The sequence below is a fragment of the Rhamphochromis longiceps genome, linkage group LG22 (genome assembly GCF_057381845.1).
Source record: "Rhamphochromis longiceps isolate RC_006_pf linkage group LG22, R_longiceps_female_GT1.1, whole genome shotgun sequence".
Classification (NCBI taxonomy): domain Eukaryota; kingdom Metazoa; phylum Chordata; class Actinopteri; order Cichliformes; family Cichlidae; genus Rhamphochromis; species Rhamphochromis longiceps.
In genome coordinates this window covers 25,286,719-25,310,074 of record NC_140577.1, presented here as the reverse complement: position 1 = coordinate 25,310,074, position 23,356 = coordinate 25,286,719, and the positions used below count along the sequence as shown (strand labels likewise).

The following is a 23,356-nucleotide window of genomic DNA, read 5'->3' as shown; positions in this document are numbered from 1 at the left end:
AGAAAAATGGTGCAAAGGCCTTGTAAGAGCTGTAAATCATGCAGATCTACTCCAGCAGACTCCAAATGAATAAAAATAAAATATGGAGCTGGAAATGAGCATAAGAGGTCCCCTGTGCAGCTCTTTATAAAGACATTATACCGAAGAAGAGAAGAAAGAGTGTTCTACCTAATCGATCCAGTAACTTTAAATTAAAAGGACAAACCTTTTAGCTTCAGCCTATTCCAGCTGACCTCACAGTCACCTTAGACGGCCTCTTTCGCAGTCACACACTGTACTGGGATCCCTGTCTGAAATAAACACACCGGTGCTCATTCACGGTGACCTTGTATATTTCAGTTTGCATCCTGCAGGGATCAGCGTGTCGAGGCAGGGTAAAAACACACACAAGCCAGATGAAACAAATTCACCTGAGCTCCAGATCAAACAGTCGGTGCTGCAGCTCTGAACAAAAATAGAGCCTCACTAAAAGTCTCTGTGAATATGCATGAGTGTTTGTGTGAGCCAGTTGCATGAATAGCCGGTTACCTCTCTTAAGAGAGACATGTCGGTGCAGAAAGTGTATGTATAAAGGGAGGGACACACGGGCAAGCACGGGTCTCTGTCATCACTGTAGCTGCAGTGCAACCTTGGAACGTCTTTCCCATTGCAGCAGTCTGAAAGCTGAACTCACACTGCTCACTGTGACAGCAGCATCTTATGGGAATTTATCTATTTTTAAAAACCTCACCACATACTCTGTGGGTGAAAGATGACTTCAGATATGAACTGACAACACACACATGCACCACATGCAGATTTGGGATTAAAACAACACATTAAAGCTGCAATCCCGTGCTGACGAGGATAAACGTGAGGTGCTTATTGGATGTCCTGCAGGCCCAGATATTACAACTGTCCCGCAATGAACGCTAACAGCTGCTCCTGCTGATTGTGCTGCAGTAAATAGGCCAGGGTTCATTCAAGCGTGGGGCATACACAATGCCATGTCTGAGGGCGTGGCTTCATCTACATCAGCACCCGTCACGGATGCTAATCTGTGTTTTTGCAAATCGTGTCACCGTACAAGTATGACAGTAAGTACCAGGACCTGATCAGTTGACCTTATGATGCACGGCATCGCCATTAAAAGCATTTAATCGTGACAGCAGTGCATCTGCCACTACACGGACACTCACGGTGACGGATCCAAGCACGGTTCCTTGTCTGTAATCCAGAGAGGACTCGGGTGAAGCTGAGCAATCCTGCAGCTAGGAAATGTTTAGACAGTGAAAATGTTTCCAGGATGGGCAGCCGAAGACGGTGTCTGCCACACAGTCCTCGGTCAGGCCGGGCTGAAGCGCCGTGACGGGGGATTTGCGCGGTCTGGACTCTCGTTCCTCAGTGCAGACACCTCTGGATGATCAAGATCACCTTAGACCGCTGTCCCGACTCGCTCCTGACCTGGTCCACTGCTCCAGCCTTTCAGCCATCTCCCTCTGTCTCTCTGTTCTCTCACTTTCCCTGCGATCAACCTCCCTCGCCACTGTCACACCACACTGCATTAGAATAATAGAACTTCTGGCCGAGACCTTCAAAATAAAATCTCTATTCCCTAACAGCTTTAAAAAAAACGTGGATGCATATTTTGCACCGTAGTAAGTATGCTGTTATCACGCGCCTGTAGAATACAGTGAAAGTGCACAATGATCATCTTGAGATTAACTTCTATTCCCACTTGATGATTTTAATATTTATTACGGCTTAAGTTGAAAAGTTTCGTGCTTAGTAAACGCGTTGATGCTTTTAATTGTAAGGCGCTGCTTTATTTCGCACGGTTTCCTGGGTAACTGTATATGACTTCACTTTCTTCCCACCCTGCTGCCACCCAGAAGACTCCCAAACCAGAGACCCAACCCGTTCTGGACCGAGCATCAGTGACGTCACACGCGCCTAACAGGAAGAGGTTGGGGTGATCATTTGCGGGCAATTTAAAATTATAGGATCTTTACAGCTTTACAGCTTTACAGCTTTTAAAGCTGTAAAGATCCTATAATTTAAAATTATAGGATCTTTACAGCTTTAAAAGCTTGTAAGGCTAGTTTTGCTGTAATCATGATAAGGAACACATTTAATTTCTAATTAAGAAATGTATTTGTCCAGAACAAAGTGGTCACGCTGAGCAATGATATTCTTACTTTGCGAGATTTCCTACACGTCAATAAATAAAATAAATATAATAAAGGAAGCACTGTGTACAGAAGGGTAGAGAGTGGTCAGAATATAAAGTGCAATTAGTTATCCATATTATTGTAACGTCGAGACATTTAGAGTGTTATTATATTTTAGATTAAAAATAAAACTTGCATTTTGTGCAAAGTTACAAATGTACAGGTCACGACAGATAATCACGTTTCTCCCACAGGTAATTTTTTTTTAAATTTATTGTTGATGACACACAACTTCAGTTCCCAGCAATCCTCAGTGTTTTCTATTTGATCAACTGCACAAGTGAGAGAGGGGTAACTTAAGTGAGACCAGCCACTCAGGTCCTCTTTCTCACTGTTTCTCAACCATTTTTCATCCTGTTCTGAAAGCCAGCTGCATCAGTGCAAACGAGTAGGTCTGAAACCAGAGGTGCCACCCCTGCACCTCCATTTTTTTTGTCTCCACCAAGCATAAATTCTGTGATCATATCAGTGCAGTAATATGCAGAAATGACAGGAGGACAGATCCCCCTTTGAAATATTATATAGGTATGCGCTGTAACCTGTGGTGATTATAAACGCAAAACATGATAGCCTTGCATTATCGGCTGCAAAGTAAGAAGTGTGTCCACAGTTGCATTACTATAAGTCATTTGTTAAATGGTTTATCTTGGTGTTTCTTTATGATTCCTTTTCTGATTTCTTATGCTTTTATTTTCTATTTTTCCCAACTCGAGCCCCTGAAAATGAAATCTTATGATATACTCTGGACTCCTCCACCTCCCTCTTTTCTATCCTGATGTTCATATGCCACTAATCACTAACTTTTCTCTCATCTTACTGTTTTTGTTTGTTTTGGTTTTTTTTATTTGTCCTGATCCCTTTGTGCTCGTCTTTTTTCTGCCCCTCCCTGATTCTGAAGTTTCTTCCCTTTAAAACGGAGTTCTTTCTCCCCACCGTCGCTTGTCTAACACTTTATGGTCTTTACCTTTCATATCTAGCACTTTCAGGTGAATGCTATGATAACCCCCGCATCCCCTCCGCTCACAGAAGTTTTGTGCCTACCATCGCATCAAACGGCAGGTGGCAGCAGAGAGCCTCTTACATAACGCACAACCTGCTTTTTGCGAATTGAGAGTAGAGATGTTGTGTTTGAAGGCTGTGTAACAGCTGAGTGCTACACCTGCATCCACGCAGTGAACTGCAGCAAGTGAGGTTTACACGATTTCCACATTGAAGTGTTTTAAATCCGGTAATCTGTGAAATCACTGCGCCTCAGTGGTGGCCCGTGATTCTTACACTGAGTTTTTTGTTTTTTGTTTACATATGAGATGTGGTAGCGATGCTATGGCCCTTCCCCTATAAGTCACGGATACGTAACACCACACGCGCTCCCCGCTGCCATAATGTGCATATTTTGTACAGAGTGGAAAACAACACTGGCGTTTTGTTGGGTGCGTGATTTTACTCCCTGTGCAATATTTACAACGGAAGACTAATTGTGGATTTTTACTTGTTTACTTGTTACTTGGTTTGAGACTGAAAAACTTTGTCCGCGCGTCTCATCTTGGAGCATTCTAATCGATCTCTGTGAAGCCTCATCTGCAGACACTCGCTGCCCGTGAGGTGAGAGTGTGTTTGCAGAGGGAGGATAACCTTCTTGAGCTCGTTTCAGTAATTGTTAAACAACTTCACGTGGACTGACCACGGCAGCACATGGTAATTTATCTTGTTTGTCTCCATAACACCGCCTCAGTATCTGGTCGGTATTTACAACCATCTTCCGCCTCCATCTCCCCGGCTCATCCACTCCATTGGAGCCAATTTGACCTACATTTGAAATGAATTTCGATCAGATCCTCTCTGCCATTGGAGGCTTTGGCAGATACCAGAAAATTCTCTACATATGGATATGTCTACCTCAGATCCTCCTCGCCTTCCACATGCTGGTGAGCATCTTCACCGGAGCCACGCCGCCTCATCAGTGCCGCGAGGGCTTGAGTCCAGCAGCGGGGAATCAGTCCCTGTATTCAGCCACCCTGAACTTCAGCCTCTCCAACTCCTCCTGCTTCTCGCAGGATGTCGTGCTGCTGGGCAACGGCACTCAGCGCGTGCCGTGCAGTGACGGATGGGTCTACAGCAGGGAGACTTTTGAGAGCACCACCGTCACCGAGGTACAGAAACATGACCATCTGGTCTGTTCGGTTTGGGCTGAAGATCAACTTTAGTCATTAATCAGTTCACTTTCATGCTGGGAAAAGAGGCGGAAATCAAAAAAAGCGACAAAAAGGTGTCAAATAGTAGACGGTAGGCTATCATTTGATACTTTTTATTGCTTATATTACCTATTAAATACTTATTATAAGTATCAGAGTAAGGATTTTAATCTCACTAATATATAAAAAGACATATCCAAAGATCATTTGCTGCCAGTGTGGTTTTTAAGCTATGGTGTGGTATACTTTATCCCAAAGTTGGGACTTTTTTGTGTTACAGCAGCCAAAACTACCAGTGTTTAAAACATTTATTAGACCAACACCTAGTGTAGCGTTTATGTCTAAATTAACCGTATTGATATTTACCAAAATCATCGTCTTTTGTTTCTGCAAAGCCTAATCCAAGCGTGCTTAAATTCTTTTATTTAAATTATATTTTTTAATGCTAAAATATAATCGTTGTTGTTAGCCGTTGATTCCCAAATTTACTGTTTTATAAGCAGAAAAAAAGGGAAGCACTTAAAAATTATATTAAGATGTCAAATTACGGTTATTTACTTGCAATGTTGGCCTATAATATGTGAAACACATGTACAATCTGTCCCGCGTGAATGATATTAATTCGTTAAGTGCCAGAAAGAACATTTCTGTCACAGGGTAGAAGCCGCAATAAGTTTTTGGCAAAGTGACTTTCATCGATCTTTTATTTATCCAGTTAAAAAGTCTCATTGACTTACGACTTATGTGACCAAGTGGGTAGCAGAATTTGCAACAAATATCTAGAAGGAAATTTTAATTATTTTTTTTTTTTAAATTTCCTAGGAAGATATTTTAATTGGCCATAAAGGACTACACTGGTTATAATGTCGCAGTCATAAAGATATGAAGAGCTTGCATTTTTTATGTAACCCTTTGTAAATTCTGTTCACTAAACTCTATTTACCAATATAAATAAAGATATTACACATAGAAAACGCATAGAAACATTGGAAATCACTTTTTGGCAAAACCTGAATTTAGTGTTTTATGTAGGCTACCTATATAACAATATAGTTTTCTTTATTTAGCCTGTTTTTGACAAATATTTGTGTTGTTCTTATGACATGTGGTCATATGACAATGCTTCTTGGCAATAAATCATAGCTTATTTGTTTTCCCTTTAATGTCGTGACAATTGTCAGGAAAATGCATTTGTGGGTTGAGCAGCAGAGTTGAGTACGTGGGTTGTGCCGTGAAAAACTTGACAAATCTTAATCGCTGTTGCTACATTTTCTGTGACCAGCACAACAACATTGTCTGAAATGCGACAAATAGTGATTAAGACTGGGATGCCATGCCAAAGCAGTGTGTGGCCAAACTAGTGAGGAGGAGGTGCCGGGCTGTTGTGGCTGTGTACGGCTTTTCTACATGCTGCAGAGGCCCCTGTTTGATAAATGAATCAGTTGTTAATCTGCCAATATCTCTTGTTTCTTCAGACTTCAATCATATAACCCAGGGGTGGGCAACTCCAGGCCTCGAGGGCCGGTGTCCCTGCAGGTTTTAGATGTGTCCTTGAACCAACACAGCTGATTTAAATGGTTAAATAGCTCCTAAACATGCCCTGAAGTTCTCCAGAGGCTTGGTAACGAACTAATCATGTGATTCAGGTGTGTTGACCCAAGGTGAGATCTAAAACCTGCAGGACACCGGCCCTCGAGGCCTGGAATTGCCCACCCCTGATATAACCCAATAAACAACACCAAACAAGAGTCACGATTTAAGAGAAGATTTGCAGGTTTTTCATCGGTGCGATCCACATACTCAGCTCTGCTGCTCAACCCACAAATGCATTTTTCTTACAAACGTGGCACCATTTGGCACCCAATGTGGCACCCAAATAAACTGGCTGTCCAAAGAAATAATCAACCAAACATAAATGTTCTTATTTTTTGTGCTAAATGCATGTAATAAAACAATATGGCAAGGCAAATATCTCAAAATCCATGGAAAAGAAAGGAGCTAAATAAGGAAAAACATGAATAAAATAAAATAAAATTCAAATATGTAAAAATCTGAGAAATTATTTCATGAAAGACTGATGTGATGATAAAGAGTAATGAACCCAGCACAGCAAACATCCACATTAGCTTTCCAAAGGGCCTTGGAGCCAAAATAAGCAACTGGCCCCACTCACACCCTGCTGCACCCCTGCTGTTCACGGCTGCTGTTGTAATCATACACAAATTAATCAACAACAGTTTGTATTATATTACATAAGAGTCTTCTTGGCATAAAGGTTCTTGTGTCCTTGATATTGTGCTGTAGTGCCACATATTTTCCTTGACTAACAGTCACTGTCTCAATAAAGGGATTCGGAAATGATTGCCATCATTTTGTACTGCGACCATATCCTGGACAGTTTTGCCACTTCTTCTTGGACTTTGGAAGGTTCAGTTTGTGTGCAAGGACTATTTTATGTTTAATGAGCCAGAACAGAAACAAATGACAGTGTAATTTGAAAATCATCAGTGTCTGGTCATTTACAGCTGGTCAGCTGCCATTTTTGGCAAGTATAGACTGATTTAATCATATTTCCTTAGAGGTTGCAGTCAATCTGACCCTGATGCAGCTCTAACCCTTTCCTAAGGTCCATTTGCACTTGGAACTTTATGACAGTGCTTTGTTTTGTCCAATGCCAGTTTGATACCATACTCTATAATCAATATCAGCAAAGAGCAGCCCAAACACACAAGCAAATTTACTTTGACAATACTCTACATAGACATAGGTACTGGGCCAGATACAGCTACAGGATCTGCATAAACATGTGCAAAGCTCCCATTGCACAGCTTTTGTGCTGATGTTAATGTCAGCAGCAGTCTGGAGCCCTGTAGTTACTGAGTCAGGAGAGCGTTGGCAACTTTTCCACAATATGCGCCTCAGCACTTGAAAGGCCTGCTCTGTAAGATTATATGGTCTGCCACTTTGTGGATGAGTTGCTGTGGTTTGGTTCCTAAAAGCTTCCACGTTGCAATGATACCACTTTCATGTTATTGTGTAGTATCAAAGGAGAAAGAAATTTCAGGAATTGACTTGTTTCACCGATATCATCCTACTACAGTACTACACTTAAATGTATTGAGTTCTTTTACAAAAGTGAGGTGCTTAAGATTACGTGATGTAGCCCGATACTTTGCCCACAGAGTGTATGTCACTTGCACCAGTGTGTGAATGTGTGTGTGAATGCGCTTTGGGGTCCTCAGGGACTAGAAAAGCGCTATACAAATACAGGCCATTTACCATTTGCATGGCCATTCACCAATACATAAGAAATAAACAAATGCACAAGGAGTAACTTCTTTTTCCATCTACCAGTGGGACCTGGTGTGCAGCAAAGCTGTGTTCAACAACATTGGATCATCTATCTACATGTTTGGCCTGCTGGTGGGATCGGTGGTGTTTGGAGCCATGGCTGACAGGTAGGCTTTTCTCACTCAGCGCACAGATAGAACAAAGTGTCAGATCCTCAGCATCAAAGCACGACTGTAGGGGTGGCCACTGCTGTAGGCCTTTGCATGTGGTAACTGTATGTAAGGGGAGCAGTTAATTTATTTGCTTCATCAGCTACAGATACACACGATAAAACTGTTCAGACTTAACTGTGTGACAGTAAAAATCACCCATACGTTTAACATTCTTGTTCATTCTCTGTTTTTTCTTTAAACTAGAAACAATAGAAGGGTAGTATCATCAATATCTTGGAAAAGTCTTTGAACTGACACAGTAGATCTATTGCAGAAAGACAAATGGGAAGTGGGAGTGGGTCATGAGACCTGTGCTTCCCTTTTATTGACGGAGCTGAAAGGGTTAAGAAACTGAAGAGTGAAGGCTGCAGTGGGTGGTAGTGAGCAGGTGGCAATATGTGGTCTTCCTGGTAAGTTAGGGCTAAAGTGAACAAAAGGAAGCATTTGCACCTGAAAAGAAAAACAGCCCAGGGAGCAAACTGAAGTTCCCAGCTTTGTTACTAATTTTCAAACCTCAGATTTTCTCTGGTGAACATAAAGTTATAAGCACTTGGTTTCTGATAACTGCACCTCCTACACTAAGAACTAGATAAAGACTTAGTATTTTTTTTTCTTTTATGTGTTTCGAGCTTAGTGTGATATCTTTACTTCTGTTTCGTTGGGTCTACTGGTGCAAATCTTTAATAATGAGGGAGGGCTAACTCACATTCCTGTGTCCTCTCTCTGTCTACAAGGTATGGCCGACGCTTCGTCCTGCTGCTGTCCCTCGCTCTCCAAACTGTGTTCGGTGTCGCTGTGGCTTTCGCACCCAACTTCCCGGTCTATGTGATTCTTCGCTTTGTAGTTGGCACAACAATATCTGGTGTCATCATCAATGCTTTTGTACTTGGTACTAAACAAACACACACACACACACATACTCAAACCCTGCATGAGTATGATGATTTGAGGCTGCTGTAGTGGAGCGTCAGCACAGAATACCCGACAGGCACTTACCTTCCTACTGTGATCATTGTAGTGTATGTATGCATATGTGTTGGGTGGGCCAATCGGAATGAAGCTGTGCACGAACACCGTCATGCATGTAGCAATTATTAACATCTATATGTTTTTAAAAATATTTTAAATAAATCATGTCTCATGAGTCATGTTCAACATACGTTGCCCATTCGAAACGTAATGTTCACCAAGACAACCATAAATAAAGGATGAAGAATTTGAGAAAGCGCTGCTAGTAATTATAAAAAAAGTGATGTTTTCATAAAACACAGTGGCTGATATATAATCTCAGGTTCATTTAAATGGTGAAAAAAGATAATTCATTAATATTTTTTTAAATTGTCAATTATTTAACAATAATGCCATGTATGACAGGACTGACATTTCTGTTGATGCAGGATAGTGTGTTTATGTTTTTTAAATGTTTAAGCGTTCCTATTTTAATTTCCTCATTATGACTTTAATTTTAAAGCAATATCAGATCAATAAGATGCATCTCAGACATATAAGGACCTCATTTATTCATATAGAACTTTTATACTAAAAAACAACTTACATTTCAATATTAAATATTTAATTTGGTAATTAATTTATAAATTAATTAATCTATTAATGTTATTATTATTTTTCAAAACTTTTCACACTTTTCTGATGACTTCAGGGTTTGTCATTTTCCGAAGAGTTTTTAATAAAGAAAACATAATGACATACGCCTCAACAAAATCATCCTCCTAGTCAGTGTTAAGACTTTTTAAGTTTTATTAATCGTCACAGATCCAGCACAGGCGTGTTTCTGGTTGAGTGTCCCAAAAGTGTGTGTATAAAAAAAACACGTTGGTATCTGTTGCAATGTGATTACATTTACTTTAAATGCAGATTAAATGCAGTTAAAACACTATTTCAAACCTACATAGTTTTATATCCTGGCTGATAAACTTCAATTTTATTTACTCAGAGTGGAAACATGGAAACAGCTAACGAGGCTCTAATTAGATACACTGAGAGACACCGCTAATACAAATTTATGGTTGGTGTCTGTGTGGAGTCTGAGGGATTGTGGGATTTGAGTCTGTGAAGATATATTTGTACACAGTTCTCTAAAAAAGCCAACAGCACATAAACTGACATTGGTGGCCCTGCAGATATGTTCACTGCTGACTGGTTGAAAGTATATATTTAAAAAAAACATGCGTGGGAAGCACAGATAGTATTTGCAGTGGTTAGTATTTATTCTTTCACTTGGTTTCACTTCACTACAAAGATGTTCTTATTGTCTTACAACCAGAGCCAATATCAGCACAAACATGAAGGGAACAGTACACACCTATAGCATGCTGATCAGTGGTTCCTGCAGGTTGCTGGTTCTCGCTGGATGAAATCAGTTACAAAGAGGATGCTGCACCATAAACCTGCTTCTGATTTGAGATTACTGTGGTTCCCAGTCGTTTGCATGCAACACGTCAACTTATTTCCAAACAGTCTGTGACTGCCAGCTGAGTGAATGGTAAATGGATTGGTTCTTTTATAGTTATAGTTAAAGTTTTCTACTCTACAAGCACTTTTTTCTACATCTGCATCTAACATTCACACTCACACTCTGATAAATGCACTGGGAGCACATCAGGGTTCAGTACCATGCCCATTGCCCAAGGACTGGAACAAGCACACTAAACAACAAGCCTACCGATTTGTAGAAGACCTGCTCTGCCTCCTGATGGCCAGGGTGGCAGCAAGCCTTGACAAAGCCAGAACCAGAAATGGAGAACGCTGACTGCAACAACCTGCCACTGACCAAAGCAACCTCAAGGAGGTTTTTGCCAACCCGCAGGGTGATACACATTTTTTCCTTGTGACCAGCGGTTGCCAGGTTTTCACTGAATGGGTCTAGGCTTGTGTGACTGGGGGTTTAGGAGTCTATTTCACAACAACTGCCAGCAACCTGCAGAAACCACTCAAAAACTAGTCGAAGAATACTCATTTTTCCCTCACGATTGGTTGTTGCCAGATGGTTACAGAGCAGCCTGTGTGACATTTAAATTATCAACCCCTTTTGTGAGTGTGGACTCTTCCTCTCTTTGCTCTTTAAATACTTTGCTTCTTTTATTGATTTTTATTGATTTTTATGCAGATTTTTTCCCTTTTTTCCGTATGAGCTTACCTGTGATAGCTTCTGGATACTGGACACTTATAGATCATCAGGACTAAAGTGTTCTTAACAGAAACAGCAACATTTTTATAGTTAGCTTATCTTCAGCGCTCCGTGTGTTTGTGGCCTACACACAGCTGAAGCCTGATTACAGCGTCTGGGCACTGAACAGCCTGGAAAGATGCTAACCGCTCGGCTAACTAGCAACAAGATGCCTTCCCTCTCCACAGATGACTACCACAGCCTCCTGCAGAAGATTTCAGTACTGGAGACAAAAATTCATCGCTTAGAAGTAAACGTGGAGGTAAATGGACTGTGTGGAAATGAAACAACCTTGCCTTTGATTCAAAACAATGGCGATGAGCAAGCTAGTACACAGCTAAGGAGCACAGATAACATGACCAAGAAAGTAGACTCTGTGCATTATAATAAATCCTCAAGCGAAAATCCCCCCTTGGACTGTCTTGGTGCAAAACCAAGACATAAATCATGTCTCCTGGAAGGGGGAGGACGTATCACAGGCAGAGCACAGCGAGCTGAAATCTCTGAAACCGACTGGCCTTCACTTCCTACAAGACAGGGAAGCTCTTCAACCCCTGTATATGGGAGGAAACAGGACTGGACAACCGTGAATAGGAAGGTTAACAACAAACCTCCAAAACAACTGAATGTGAAACTGCAGAACAGATTTGCTCCACTATCAAAGGACCCTGGATCTATATCGGACAACCATCCATCTAAAAGTAGCGAAGTAAGGACTGAAAATCTGTTGAAAAGTAAAAGGCCACAGGGAAAGCTAAAGGCTAGGCCTGAAACTCTGATTTTGGGTGACTCTGCCGTTAAGGATGTACAAAGGATGTGTGGTAAGAACACTAAAGTGCTCTGCTTCCCTAAGGATATGGTCAACAACCTGAAGGAGAGAATTCTTCAAATTGCAGATGAATATCCAACTGTGACAAACATTGTTCTGCATACAGGGTCAAACGATGTGTCCAAACAACAGTTGGAGGTTCTGAAACGGGACTTTACTGGATTATTAAATACTGTAAACTCTGTGAATGCAGCTGTATTCATCAGTGGACCTGTACCGCCGGTCAGAGGAGGAGACGAGAGATTCAGCAGGTTGTTTGCACTGAATAAATGGCTTATATCAGCATGTACTGACCACTCAGTGCATTTTATCAACAACTTTAATATTTTTTGGGAACGCAGAAGCCTGCGTTCCCAACCCAGAAGAGCTTCGCCCAGAAAAGCTTCAGAAAGGAGAGACATCAGAGGCAAGAAGAGGGGTCCCTATTTGCCTCCAACTCTCTCAACAACACCAACGACCAGGACCAGGGACCATGACCTTCCCCAGTCCCCCAAACCCCTGACAGGCCATCACCCTCTCCCCCCCTCCCTTTCTCCCTCCTCCCCACCCCTGAAATTCACTGAGGAGATGATGGAGCGGGTCAGTGCTGGGCTCAGATCTACCCCCCGGCCCAATCCCTTTTTGTCCCCCATAAACCCCCCACCAGAGCAGCCAAAGGTTTGCCATCGAGCCCCGCCCTCAACAAAGCAATCGAAGTTACATTGCCCAGCCTCGCCCCCCTTAGTTCCTCCTTACCACCTTCATGCTCTGTCTCCGCAGTCTGATGTGTGATGTGTGGAGGGTCCGGGCTGTGAGGATTATGGCAGTGGTGACTTTTCCCAGGAGAAGCTGGGACCCTGTTTACTAGAAGGTTTTAAAATCTCTGTACTTTTAGGTGACAGAAGGAGACATGTGGCCTGGTCAAAACACAGAGAGCTGCACTCTAAAAGATCTTTAAATATAGTAAACATACCTTGTGTGCCACAGACTGCTCCCAAACACAAGGGGGCAAATAATGCCTCTAAAACACTTAAGTTGGCTTCATTAAATGTTAGATCTTTAGCTGGGAAAACATTTTTAATTAATGATTTAATCACTGAGCACAGCCTTTTTTATGTTTTTAACTGAAACTTGGTTGGACCAAAGTAACAGTGGAGCTGTTCTCATCGAGTTGACCCCTCCTAACTACAGTCAAAGGAGCTTGCAAAGAAAAGCGTCTGGACTTCTTTAAGTTGCTTGAAGACGTTTCACCTCTTATCCGAGAAGCTTCTTCAGCTTCTTCAGTTCTCGGATGAGAGGTGAAACGTCTTCAAGCAACTTAAAGAAGTCCAGACGCTTTTCTTTGCAAGCTCCTTTGACTACGATGACCTGGATGACTGAGAACCTTCACAGACCTCCTAACTACAGTTTTATCAGTGAGGCCAGGGTGAGCAGGAGAGGAGGGGGGGTTGCTGTCTTATTTAATGACTCATTTCAATGTAAGCAGCTCTCTCCTGGAAGTTTTCAGTCTTTTGAATATGTGGCTTTACAGCTGAAGGCCCCATCCAAAGTTGTGTTTCTTAATGTTTACAGGCCTCCCAAATACTGCACAGACCTTTTTAATGACCTCAGTGAACTGCTGTCTGTGATCTGTGTTGATTTCGACTGTGTAATTATTGTTGGAGATTTTAACATCCATGTGGACAACCCTCAGGACAAAGGGACTAAAGACCTGAGTAACACTCTGGGCAACTTTGGGCAATTTCAGCACACACAAATATATCAACAGCAGTGATCACAAAACTGTGTATAACTGAATACAGTAGTGAGATCTTTAACCAGGTCTTCCCATTAACACCTGGCCTGTCCAAAGGTTCAGTCAATGAGCTCGTCAATAGCTTTAATGCAAAAATGTTAAATGTAATGGATACAATTGCTCCCATTAAGGCGAAGGTTATCTCTGGAAGGAAAAAGTCTCCATGGAGAAACTCCACACTAGTGAAAAATGAAAAAAGAGAGTGTAGGAAAGCTGAGCGCAGATGGAGAAAAACAAACCTCCAGGTTCATTATGACATCTATAAAGAGAAACTTCACAATTGTAATTTACAACTGAGGAGTGCAAGGAGGTCCTACTTCTCTGACATCATCACCAAAAACAGTCATACTGCTCGGGTCTTATTTTCTACAGTTGACAGGCTAACAAACCCTCCTGTGTCAGTAGCAGCTGAACTTCATTCGACCATGGCCTGCAATGACTTTGCCAAATTCTTCACAGAAAAAATCCAAAAGATTAGACAAGCAATTGGTACATCAACAGCAGATCCAGGATATGTACTGTGTCCACCAAAAAACTGTTTAAACACCATGAAACAGTTTCAACCTATTAACAGCAAAGACCTGGAGGACATCTTAGGTCAACTGAACTCCTCCTCTTGCTGTTTAGATGTCCTGCCAACAAGTTTTTTCAAAAAGGTCTCAAAGAATTTGGAGTCAGACCTGTTACAGATCGTCAACTTTTCTTTAATGTCAGGTGTGTTTCCGGAACCACTAAAAACTGCTGTAATTAAACCTATACTGAAAAAGGACAATCTTGACAAGACACAAGTGAACAACTACAGGCCGATCTCAAATCTCCCATTTTTAAGTAAGATCATTGAAAAAGCAGTTTCTCAACAGCTCAATTACTTCTTAAAACAGAATAACTGCTACGATGCCTTCCAGTCAGGTTTTAGACAGAACCACAGCACTGAAACCGCTCTGACAAAAGTGTTTAATGACATATGTCTGAACACAGACAGTGGAAAAAATGTCAGTCTTAGTTTTACTGGATCTCAGTGCAGCATTTGATACAGTTGACCACAACATATTACTCAAACGACTGGAGAACTGGGCAGGTCTTTCAGGAACTGTACTAAACTGGTTCAAAACTTAGAAAACAGGAAATACTTTGTATCAATAGGTAACTTCACATCTGAGCAGACAAGTATCACATGTGGAGTTCCCCAAGGTTCCATCTTGGGACCCCTTCTGTTTAACATTTACATGCTCCCACTGGCACAGATTATAAAGAACAACAAAATAAACTACCACAGCTATGCAGATGACACACAAATATATATCACAATGTCACCAGGAGACCAAGGCCCTGTACAGGCTCTTGGTAAATGCATTGAGGAAATTAATGACTGGCTGTGCCACAATTTTCTCCAGCTAAACAAAAACAAAACTGAGGTAATAGTCTTTGGTGCCAAAGAAAAACGATTACAGGTCACCAGAGAACTTCAATCTATACACCTAAAAACCACAAACCAGGCGAGAAATTTGGGTGTAGTGATGGATGCAGACCTAAACTTAGAAAAACACATTAAGACAATAACAAAATCAGCTTACTATCACCTCAAGAATATATCAAGGATAAAAGATCTGATGTCTCAACAGAACCTGGAAAAACTAGTCCATGCATTCATCTTTAGTAGGCTTGATTACTGTAACAGCATCTTTACAGGTCTACCTAAAAAATCAGTCAGACAACTACAGCTCATTCAGAACTCTGCTGCTCGAGTCCTCACTAAGACCAAAAAAGTTGACCACATCAGTCCAGCTCTGAGGTCTTTACACTGGCTGGCTGTCCGTCAGAGGATAGACTTTAAAGTTCTGATGCTGGTCTATAAAGCTCTGAATGGTTTAGGACCAAAATACATCAGTGACCTCCTGACCCAGTATGAACCTTCCAGATCCCTCAGGTCCTCTGGATCCGGTTTTTTAACCAGACACGGAGAAGCTGCATTCAGCTTTTATGCTCCTTATATCTGGAACAAACTCCCAGAAAGCTTCAGATCAGCTGAAACACTCAGTTTATTTAAATCCAGGTTGAAGACTCACCTATTCTCAGCTGCATTTGAATAAAGCACCAAATCCACACCTTTAAGCTTAAATTTCAAAACTTACATTTTAACTACTGATTTTATCTGCTGTTTTTTTTTAAATCGATTTTAAATCATGCTTTTTATTTGTTTTTGTTTTTTAATGTCTCTGTAAAGCACTTTGAATCACCTTGTTGTTGAATTGTGCTATATAAATAAACTTGCCTTGCCTTACTCACTTAAACCTTGTTACACATCCAAAAAAGCACACAGGTTATATCAGGTGATTAACGATCACAAGATTCGTGGTCACATGACTCAAAACCTCATAGACTACTAATGCACCACCATGCCAGACATTTAAGAGCTCTGTCTAGCGCTTTCCTTATTTTCACCTAAGTTCTCATACAGTTATTTTTTGTGCTGAGTAAGCAAACATGACAGAACTTTTAGATGTAAATTCAGGCTTTAGACAGCTAGGCTCTCCTCATCTTTATGCTAACAACAAAGGAACACATTTGTGCAGACCTTTCATTATCTTCAGATATGCAAATAAACTGGTTGAAAGCTGTTTTTGCAAAACCCTTGCCACCATTACCCACAATTCCTCTCCTCTCCTCGCTTCGTTCTACAGGTACTGAGTGGACATGCACCAAGAGACGCATGCTGGCTGGTATCATCACCGACTATGCCTATGGCCTGGGTTATATGCTGCTAGCAGGAGTAGCATATCTTATACGAGACTGGAGAAAGCTGCAACTAGCAATATCAGCCCCGGGCTTCCTGCTTAGCTTCTATATATGGTGAGAAATTCAACTGACATCTGAATATAAAATCTGCCCTGCTCAGACATGAAAATACACCTGCATTTCTATGAGTGTCTTGCATGTTATCATTCCTCATTTTCTCCTTTTCTCTACCTCTCTGTTTGACCTCTCAATGCCAACAAGGGTGCTTCCCCATTCGGCCAGATGGTTGTTGGCCAACAACAGGAGAGAGGAGGCCATCGCGCTCCTTCGCAAGGCAGCGCTTGTTAATGGTCGTGTCTTACCTCCCACCGTACAGGTGTGTGTGTGTGTGTGTCAGGTTCAGGATCACCTGGTTCAAAAACAGTGTTTGTGACAGTGCTAGGCTTTATTTTTACAGCCACCTTTCTCCTGTTTACTCTGTAATCTCTAACAAAAACCTCGTACTCCTCCAGCAGCAATCGCACACAAACCTAACTGCATTTCAGATCACACACCAGTAGTGTGAGCATTCATTACATGCTACATTAAACCAAGGGAAAACAGTGAACAGGGCATGCTGTCCTGGAAGCAAATGTTTGCTCCTTTGATCTTCATGTGGCCTCGTGCGATTCTGTAACAAAATTAAAAGAAAATAATCACAGAGAAATCTCCTCCCCTTACAGTTGCCTTTATATCAGCAGCGATGATCTCGGAAAAGCCGCAGAGATTTCGTCGTCTTCATCATTTCCATGCGAAAAAGAAAAGAAAAAGCCATATTAAATGTTTTGTTTTGTCTCGTAGGACTCATGCTGCAGTTCTCTCATGAAACGGGTCCCTTTGGCATTTTCTATCTGGCAAGATATTCATAAGAATTAAATATGAATCAAGTGAAAGCTGAGCTTCCTGAGGAAAATGAGACAATCACGAAATGAGGAGTACAACTTTTATACAGTGAAACTTAATAAATAAATAAAAACATACATTTCTAAGCTGGTTTTCAAAGCTGAATCCTCTGATTTGATGATGGCCACATGAAAGCTGAAGGACTTGAGGTTTCGTGCTGAGAACACTGTTTTCTTGATTTGTTTTAATGCAGCGTGTAATGCATGGTCAGGATAGCAGGGATTTTCTCGGGCTGTGTGCTGAACACGTGCAAGTTTGTGGCACAGATGAAACTTCAATAACTGGTTGTCATGACTCACAGCTGGTGATACACTATTGCAGTCTAGTGACGACCTTCCAGACTAATCAGTCTTCCCGTTACCGTGGTTTCATGTACAGAGCTAGACGGAGAGATACGCAGTAACTATATTGTTGTGAAAAAGGCCATCCTGCTTTACTACTGAGTATTTTATGTACTTTAAATTTTGATACTAAAACATGTTTTATTATTAATCATGTACAGGTGTTAAAATTGAAATTGACAGGTGGGGAACCCTGAGATAGATGGAGCAGTGCCACAGGGGGGTTAACTTAAATAAGTCACATGATGATGTGCACTGGGAGTTACAGTAGTTTCTTTGTGGACAGCCGGTGATCAGCTGACCTGTACTCCTGGTGTTGATGACTCAGAGGTTTACTGCTCCTTGTGGATTTAGCTAAATGCATTCGGCAAAGATATAAGCAGTCGTTACATGAGCCATCATGACTGCTTAAAGCCAGCGTGGCTAAAGGCACCTGTACCACAACACTGCTAAGTACTAGATCAGCCTACACATAACTGTATGGGGTTTGTAAGCTGAAGCATGCTCCACACCTTATAAAAACATCTGGTTTGAGGATTTTTAATGTAACACTTAGATTTAAATATAGTATATTTTGATTTAACATTTACAGTACATCAAGTAGTGTAGGGATGTTTTTAATGTACAGGTAAAATGTAAAAGCCTCTTTTGTGGTTTCTGATTCGTTTGTGGCGTCCACATCAGGTTGAGTGTGAGATATCGGTCGAGGGGAAGAGAAGTCACTCGGCTGTCGATCTGGTACGCACGCCTCAGATGAGGAAAAGATCGCTGATCCTGTTCTATGTTTGGTACGACTTCTTGTCGTTTCACTGTCATTTTCAGCAGAGACAATGTCTCTGTAGCTTTTTACCACTCCTCTCTTTCTCCCCTTTGAAATCACAGGTTTGTGAATGTGCTGGTCTATTATGGTCTCTCACTGGGCGTGTCCAGGTTGGGGACAGACCTCTACCTGACCCAGTTCGTGTTCGGGCTGGTTGAGATCCCAGCTCGTTCTCTGGTCCTCGTCGTGCTGCCCTTTAGCCGCCGACTCACTCAGAGTGGCTTTCTGGCAATCGGAGGCCTCGCCTGTCTGCTCATGCTTGCAGTGCCTGCAGGTAAGATGGAAACTTGCTAAAATGCTTTTTCTTCCTCAAAAAGCTAATATTAAAATTTATTTCATCACTTGAATGATTTTTCTCCTTCCGTCTGCAGATCATCCCAATCTCCTGAGTGGTCTCGCCATGGTAGGGAAGTTTGGCATAGCGGCGTCGTTTGCTGTGATCTATGTCTACACTGCTGAGATATTCCCCACGGTGCTTCGGTGAGACTTCTGTCCTAATCATCAAACGGTTATTTCAGTGACGCATTCCTGAAACTGTTTCTTTTCCCTTGCTGTGCCAAAAGGCAAACAGGAATAGGCGTATCCTGTATGTTTGCAAGGATAGGTGGTGTGCTGGCACCCATTATCAACATGCTGCATAACCACAGCCCGGCCACACCCCTCGCCATCTTCGGCATCTCTCCGCTTCTGGGAGCTGTCCTTGCCCTGGCCCTTCCTGAAACTGCCAACAGACCTCTTCCAGACACAGTGGAGGATGCAGAGAACTGGGATGTTAGGTAATTGTTTAAAAACCTGCTTGCTTCTGAGCAAAATACAAAAGAAAGGATGAAAGTAAAAACGCAGGTTAGCAAACTTTAACACACAGTCTTCAATTTGAACTCCAAAGCACATGAAACCTCTACACTTATGAGTGTCTACTTTTTGTTATTCCTCTCTCACAGGACACCTCCAACCGAGGAAAACCCAGAGATGTGTGAAGATGATAGCCAATCAGGACGCAGCACAGAGAAGCTGGAGTTATGCAATCTGGCAAGCCACACCTAATGCACAGCCTCAGCTTTGATGCCAGAAATACTACTTTTCACAAAACCCTCTATGCAATTACACGTCAGGTGTTTGATTCTGAGCAGAACATATTTCAAATGGAAAAAAAGCAGCACAGAAATATCTGTGTTTTACAATCTTTTAAATCCATCAGAGATTTACACCTTTTACTTGGGGTTTGAATGTGGCTAGGCAGAATAATAGCTCCTATTAGGATTTTGCACATGTGTATATATTCATCCATGCATGAGAGCACTCATACATCACTTCCCTGCCACCAGAACGTCTGCACTGCCTTTTGGGTGAAAACAATCAGCGTAAAAGTGCATTACTGTAGGGTCTTTACATCAATATAAAGCTGAGTTGGATTGTTCTGTAAGTATGTCATTTAAGTCAAATTTAAAGAGTAAACAGTCACATTTGTAAAATCTGCCAGTTTAATAATAACTCTGTAGCAACAATGAAAACGCAGCAAAAATTTATTTAATCTTCTCCTGTATGTAAGTCGGCTAACAGTTAGCTTGTCAGACATGGCTACAGCAAGCTAAAGCGACTTCCTCTCTCCTTCTGCGACACTCGTTAACTCCAGAAACTTCTTGTAGAACCACATGTATTAACTTGAAGTAATAGTTCACTGTATGACTTTCGCAGTCTACCACGTTATCGTGGAGGAATTCTGGGACATCTTCCTTACAGCGTTGTTTCAGTTAATTGAGGTTTGCAGGCATTTGTTTATACACAGCTCTGTTAAGCACCTGCAACAGCATTTTAATCAAATTGAAGTCTTGACTTCGACGGGACCATTGTAACGCCTGGATTCTTTTCAGCCGTTCTGTTCCTGCTGTGCTGTTACGTGACCATATTTGGGTCAAACGTTAGCTGACGGACAGATAGTCACACGTTTGACTTTAGATCACTTGTGTGTACGGAGGAGTTCATGGTCGACTCAGTCACTGAAAGATGCTTAGGTCACATGGCCAACAGGAAGCCTGAATCATCACCCCTCCACCACCGTGCTTCACAGCTGATATGAGCTGTAAGTGCTGATATGCTGAGTTTGGTTTTAGCCAAAAGATATTCTTCAGAAGTGTTGTGGTTTGTTCAGATGTTACTGTTCAAACCTAAGCATTGGTGCCATGTTCATTTTAGAGAGGAGATGTTCTCCTGGTAGGTCCTCACAAGCAAGCGACTTTTTCTGTCTTTTTTTAATTGTACTGTCATGAACTTTAACATTTAACATTCTAACTGAAGTGTGTAGACTCTGAGATGTAGCTCACGTAGCTGTTTTTTGCTGTTACTCTGAGCATTTGGTGGTCTGACTTTGGGGTGTCCATTCCTCTGAAGATTCGGTAATGTGTTAACACACACCTGAATGCACCAGACCATCAAACGTCTGCTTTTTTAGAAGTGGTCACGCTTGTTGTTAGTCAGTTAAATAAACTGTGTTCTATTATCCTCTTAATTGCTTTGGAAGCATTAAATGTGTACTTGGGTCTTCACAGGCAGCATGAAGTCCAGTGAAAACTTTCTGTTTCACGTGACTGTAATGGTGCTGATTGTTGATCTGTGTGTGCTGCGTGCTATAAATTCGCAAAGATCTCCGGACTGTGTTTCGCACCACTTAAAATTAGGTATTGTTTTCACTCAAGATGGGTGTGCGGTTGCTGTTCAGGGCAAAATCCCTGGACGCGCTGCTCTTGTGATTGGGGGTGCCGAACGCACAACTAAACGTTGTTTAAAGACTGGAGAAGACTAGCAGACTGCCAAATGCAACGCACCTATTCTCCAAACGTTATTACTGCATTTTAAACATTTTGTTCAAAGAAACATGCTTGATATTTTTGTATGAAAGTGTTTTTGTTTTGGGCATATGTTGGTTGTAGCACAAATTTATATTGCAAGCAACTGCCTCATCTTCGTCTCAAGCCAAGAAAAAAGAGACTAGTCAAGTGAGACTGCATGCACTAGTGAAGCCTTTTAGTTAGACTGCTGTATTTAATAGATTTGGATGAAAAAAAAGAGATTTGACTGTTATCAGCATGTGGAAGAATATTTGATTTCAGCAGTGTTGTTGTTGTTGTTGTTGTTTTTAGATTTGTTCTCCTTTTATTATTGTCCAATACAAATGGACTGCAGCATGTATCAATGATAACACTCTATGAGTCTTCACAAGCAATCAAGGGCTGTTATTGTTATGAATTATAGAAGAAATTCGATTCATGTATTGGATGCACTTGAATGTGCAATATGATGCCATACAGTGCTGTGAAGTATCTGTGCCCCTTCTTGATTTTATTTTTACACATTTAATGAAATCATCATTTAAAAACTGCGTTTTGCGTTTACTCTGGTTACTCTGCTTAATGATCTGAAACATTGTGACAGATGAGAAAAAAGAAAAGAGGGACTCAGGAAGCGGGCAAATACTTTCACACAACACCGTATGTTTGTGCTGTTATTCAGGCACAAGCATTTACATGTCCAACTGTAAAATTGTAAATAGAAATAAAATGCAATGATTTGCAAACCTCATAAACCCACATTTGATTCACAATAGAATATGGAAACAATATGGAACATTTAAACTGAGAAAAAAAATGATTCTAGCTGCTTATCAGTCCTGAGTCTTTATATCTTGTTCTCTTCATGATGTGCCAATTGCTTTCTGTTGGTGGAAGGTCTGGACTGCAGGAAAAATTCCAAGAAAAAAATGGAAAAACCCCCAACATGTTTTACATTAAAGTGGCAAATTAATGAGAAAAATGGCAAATTTGCCAGGAATAATACAAAAAAACCTTTTTCTTAGATGACCTAATTTAATTCTACTTTTCAATTGGACTTTGCAATAAAGAAATCCTTGTGGTTTAAGTTCAGAATCACCACATTTTCAAAAGCGTCTGAGTTTCAAAGAGTTGTTGTCGTGAGCTGCTATTCATGAGAAAACACACTGATTTGGATGAGGTAACAGCCTGTGTGTGAAGTACTACAGCACAGTTGATATCTTGAGGACTTGTGGTACATCAGGACGCAATCCAACAGATTATTAAAGCATTCAATCCTCATGGTTTGAAGGATTGAAACCATGAGAGGCGTCTTAGGCACTGTAGGCTCAATGTTCTCTCAGATTTGCCACTTTAATGTCAAAAATCTTGAGTTTTTTCTCAAAATTTTATACCCACTCTGCTTTTTTTTTTTTTTAATTTTGGGCCCTCATATGTATGTATATGCCATTCAGCACTGATGGTGCCTTTTCAGATGTGTAATTGCACAGCCCCTGATGCACTCACACACCGTGAAAGACACAGGATTTATCCGGGAGGACATGACGCTCATGTTTTCCAAAAGGAATTTCACATTTCTGACCACAGAGCAGTTTTCCAATTTCTCCGGCATCATTTCTTTATCATGTTCCTGTATGACTTAATATTTTTGTGACCTTCCATCAATTTAAAAAAAAAAAGAAAATAGTAAAGTCAATTGAAACACTTGATATTATTTCTGTTCCATTATGAAAACAATTTGTTGTAAGATTTTTTGTAGATTTAAAAAAACAAACAAACTAAATTCCTTTTGCAAAGAAATTAAAGAAACCAATTGTATAAATGTCGATATGCATGATGTGAGAGTGCACGCCTTAATGCTGGCCACAGCATGTGATGTTAGATGTCATTATAAATGCAACTTCTTTTTATAGCAGGAATAATTTGCCTGTAAAGGACGAGTGGAAATTTGTGACTTATCTGAAATAAGGGCATTGAGCCAGTGTGCCTTGAGCAGT

General features: G+C 41.1%; 1 protein-coding gene across 1 annotated transcript; it reads left to right on the top strand.

Annotated features, from left to right (window-relative positions):
* Positions 1-3,734: 3,734 nt before the first annotated feature.
* LOC146644163 (solute carrier family 22 member 13) lies at positions 3,735-23,307 on the top strand. Its single transcript, XM_085396794.1, has 10 exons — positions 3,735-4,360; positions 7,757-7,860; positions 8,640-8,794; positions 16,377-16,545; positions 16,693-16,807; positions 18,399-18,502; positions 18,597-18,808; positions 18,906-19,014; positions 19,098-19,310; positions 19,476-23,307. The coding sequence occupies exons 1-10, from the start codon at positions 4,028-4,030 to the stop codon at positions 19,576-19,578; spliced, it is 1,617 nt and encodes a 538-aa protein (XP_085252920.1). The 5' UTR covers positions 3,735-4,027; the 3' UTR covers positions 19,579-23,307.
* Positions 23,308-23,356: the final 49 nt, after the last annotated feature.

Excerpts from the sequence above, each read along its gene's own strand:
- LOC146644163 (XM_085396794.1), top strand. The coding sequence starts at position 4,028 with ATGAATTTCGATCAGATCCTCTCTGCCATTGGAGGCTTTGGCAGATAC. Across the intron at positions 18,809-18,905 it reads CATGCTTGCAGTGCCTGCAG|ATCATCCCAATCTCCTGAGT; the intron begins GTAAGATGGAAA and ends TTCCGTCTGCAG. Across the intron at positions 19,015-19,097 it reads ATATTCCCCACGGTGCTTCG|GCAAACAGGAATAGGCGTAT; the intron begins GTGAGACTTCTG and ends CTGTGCCAAAAG.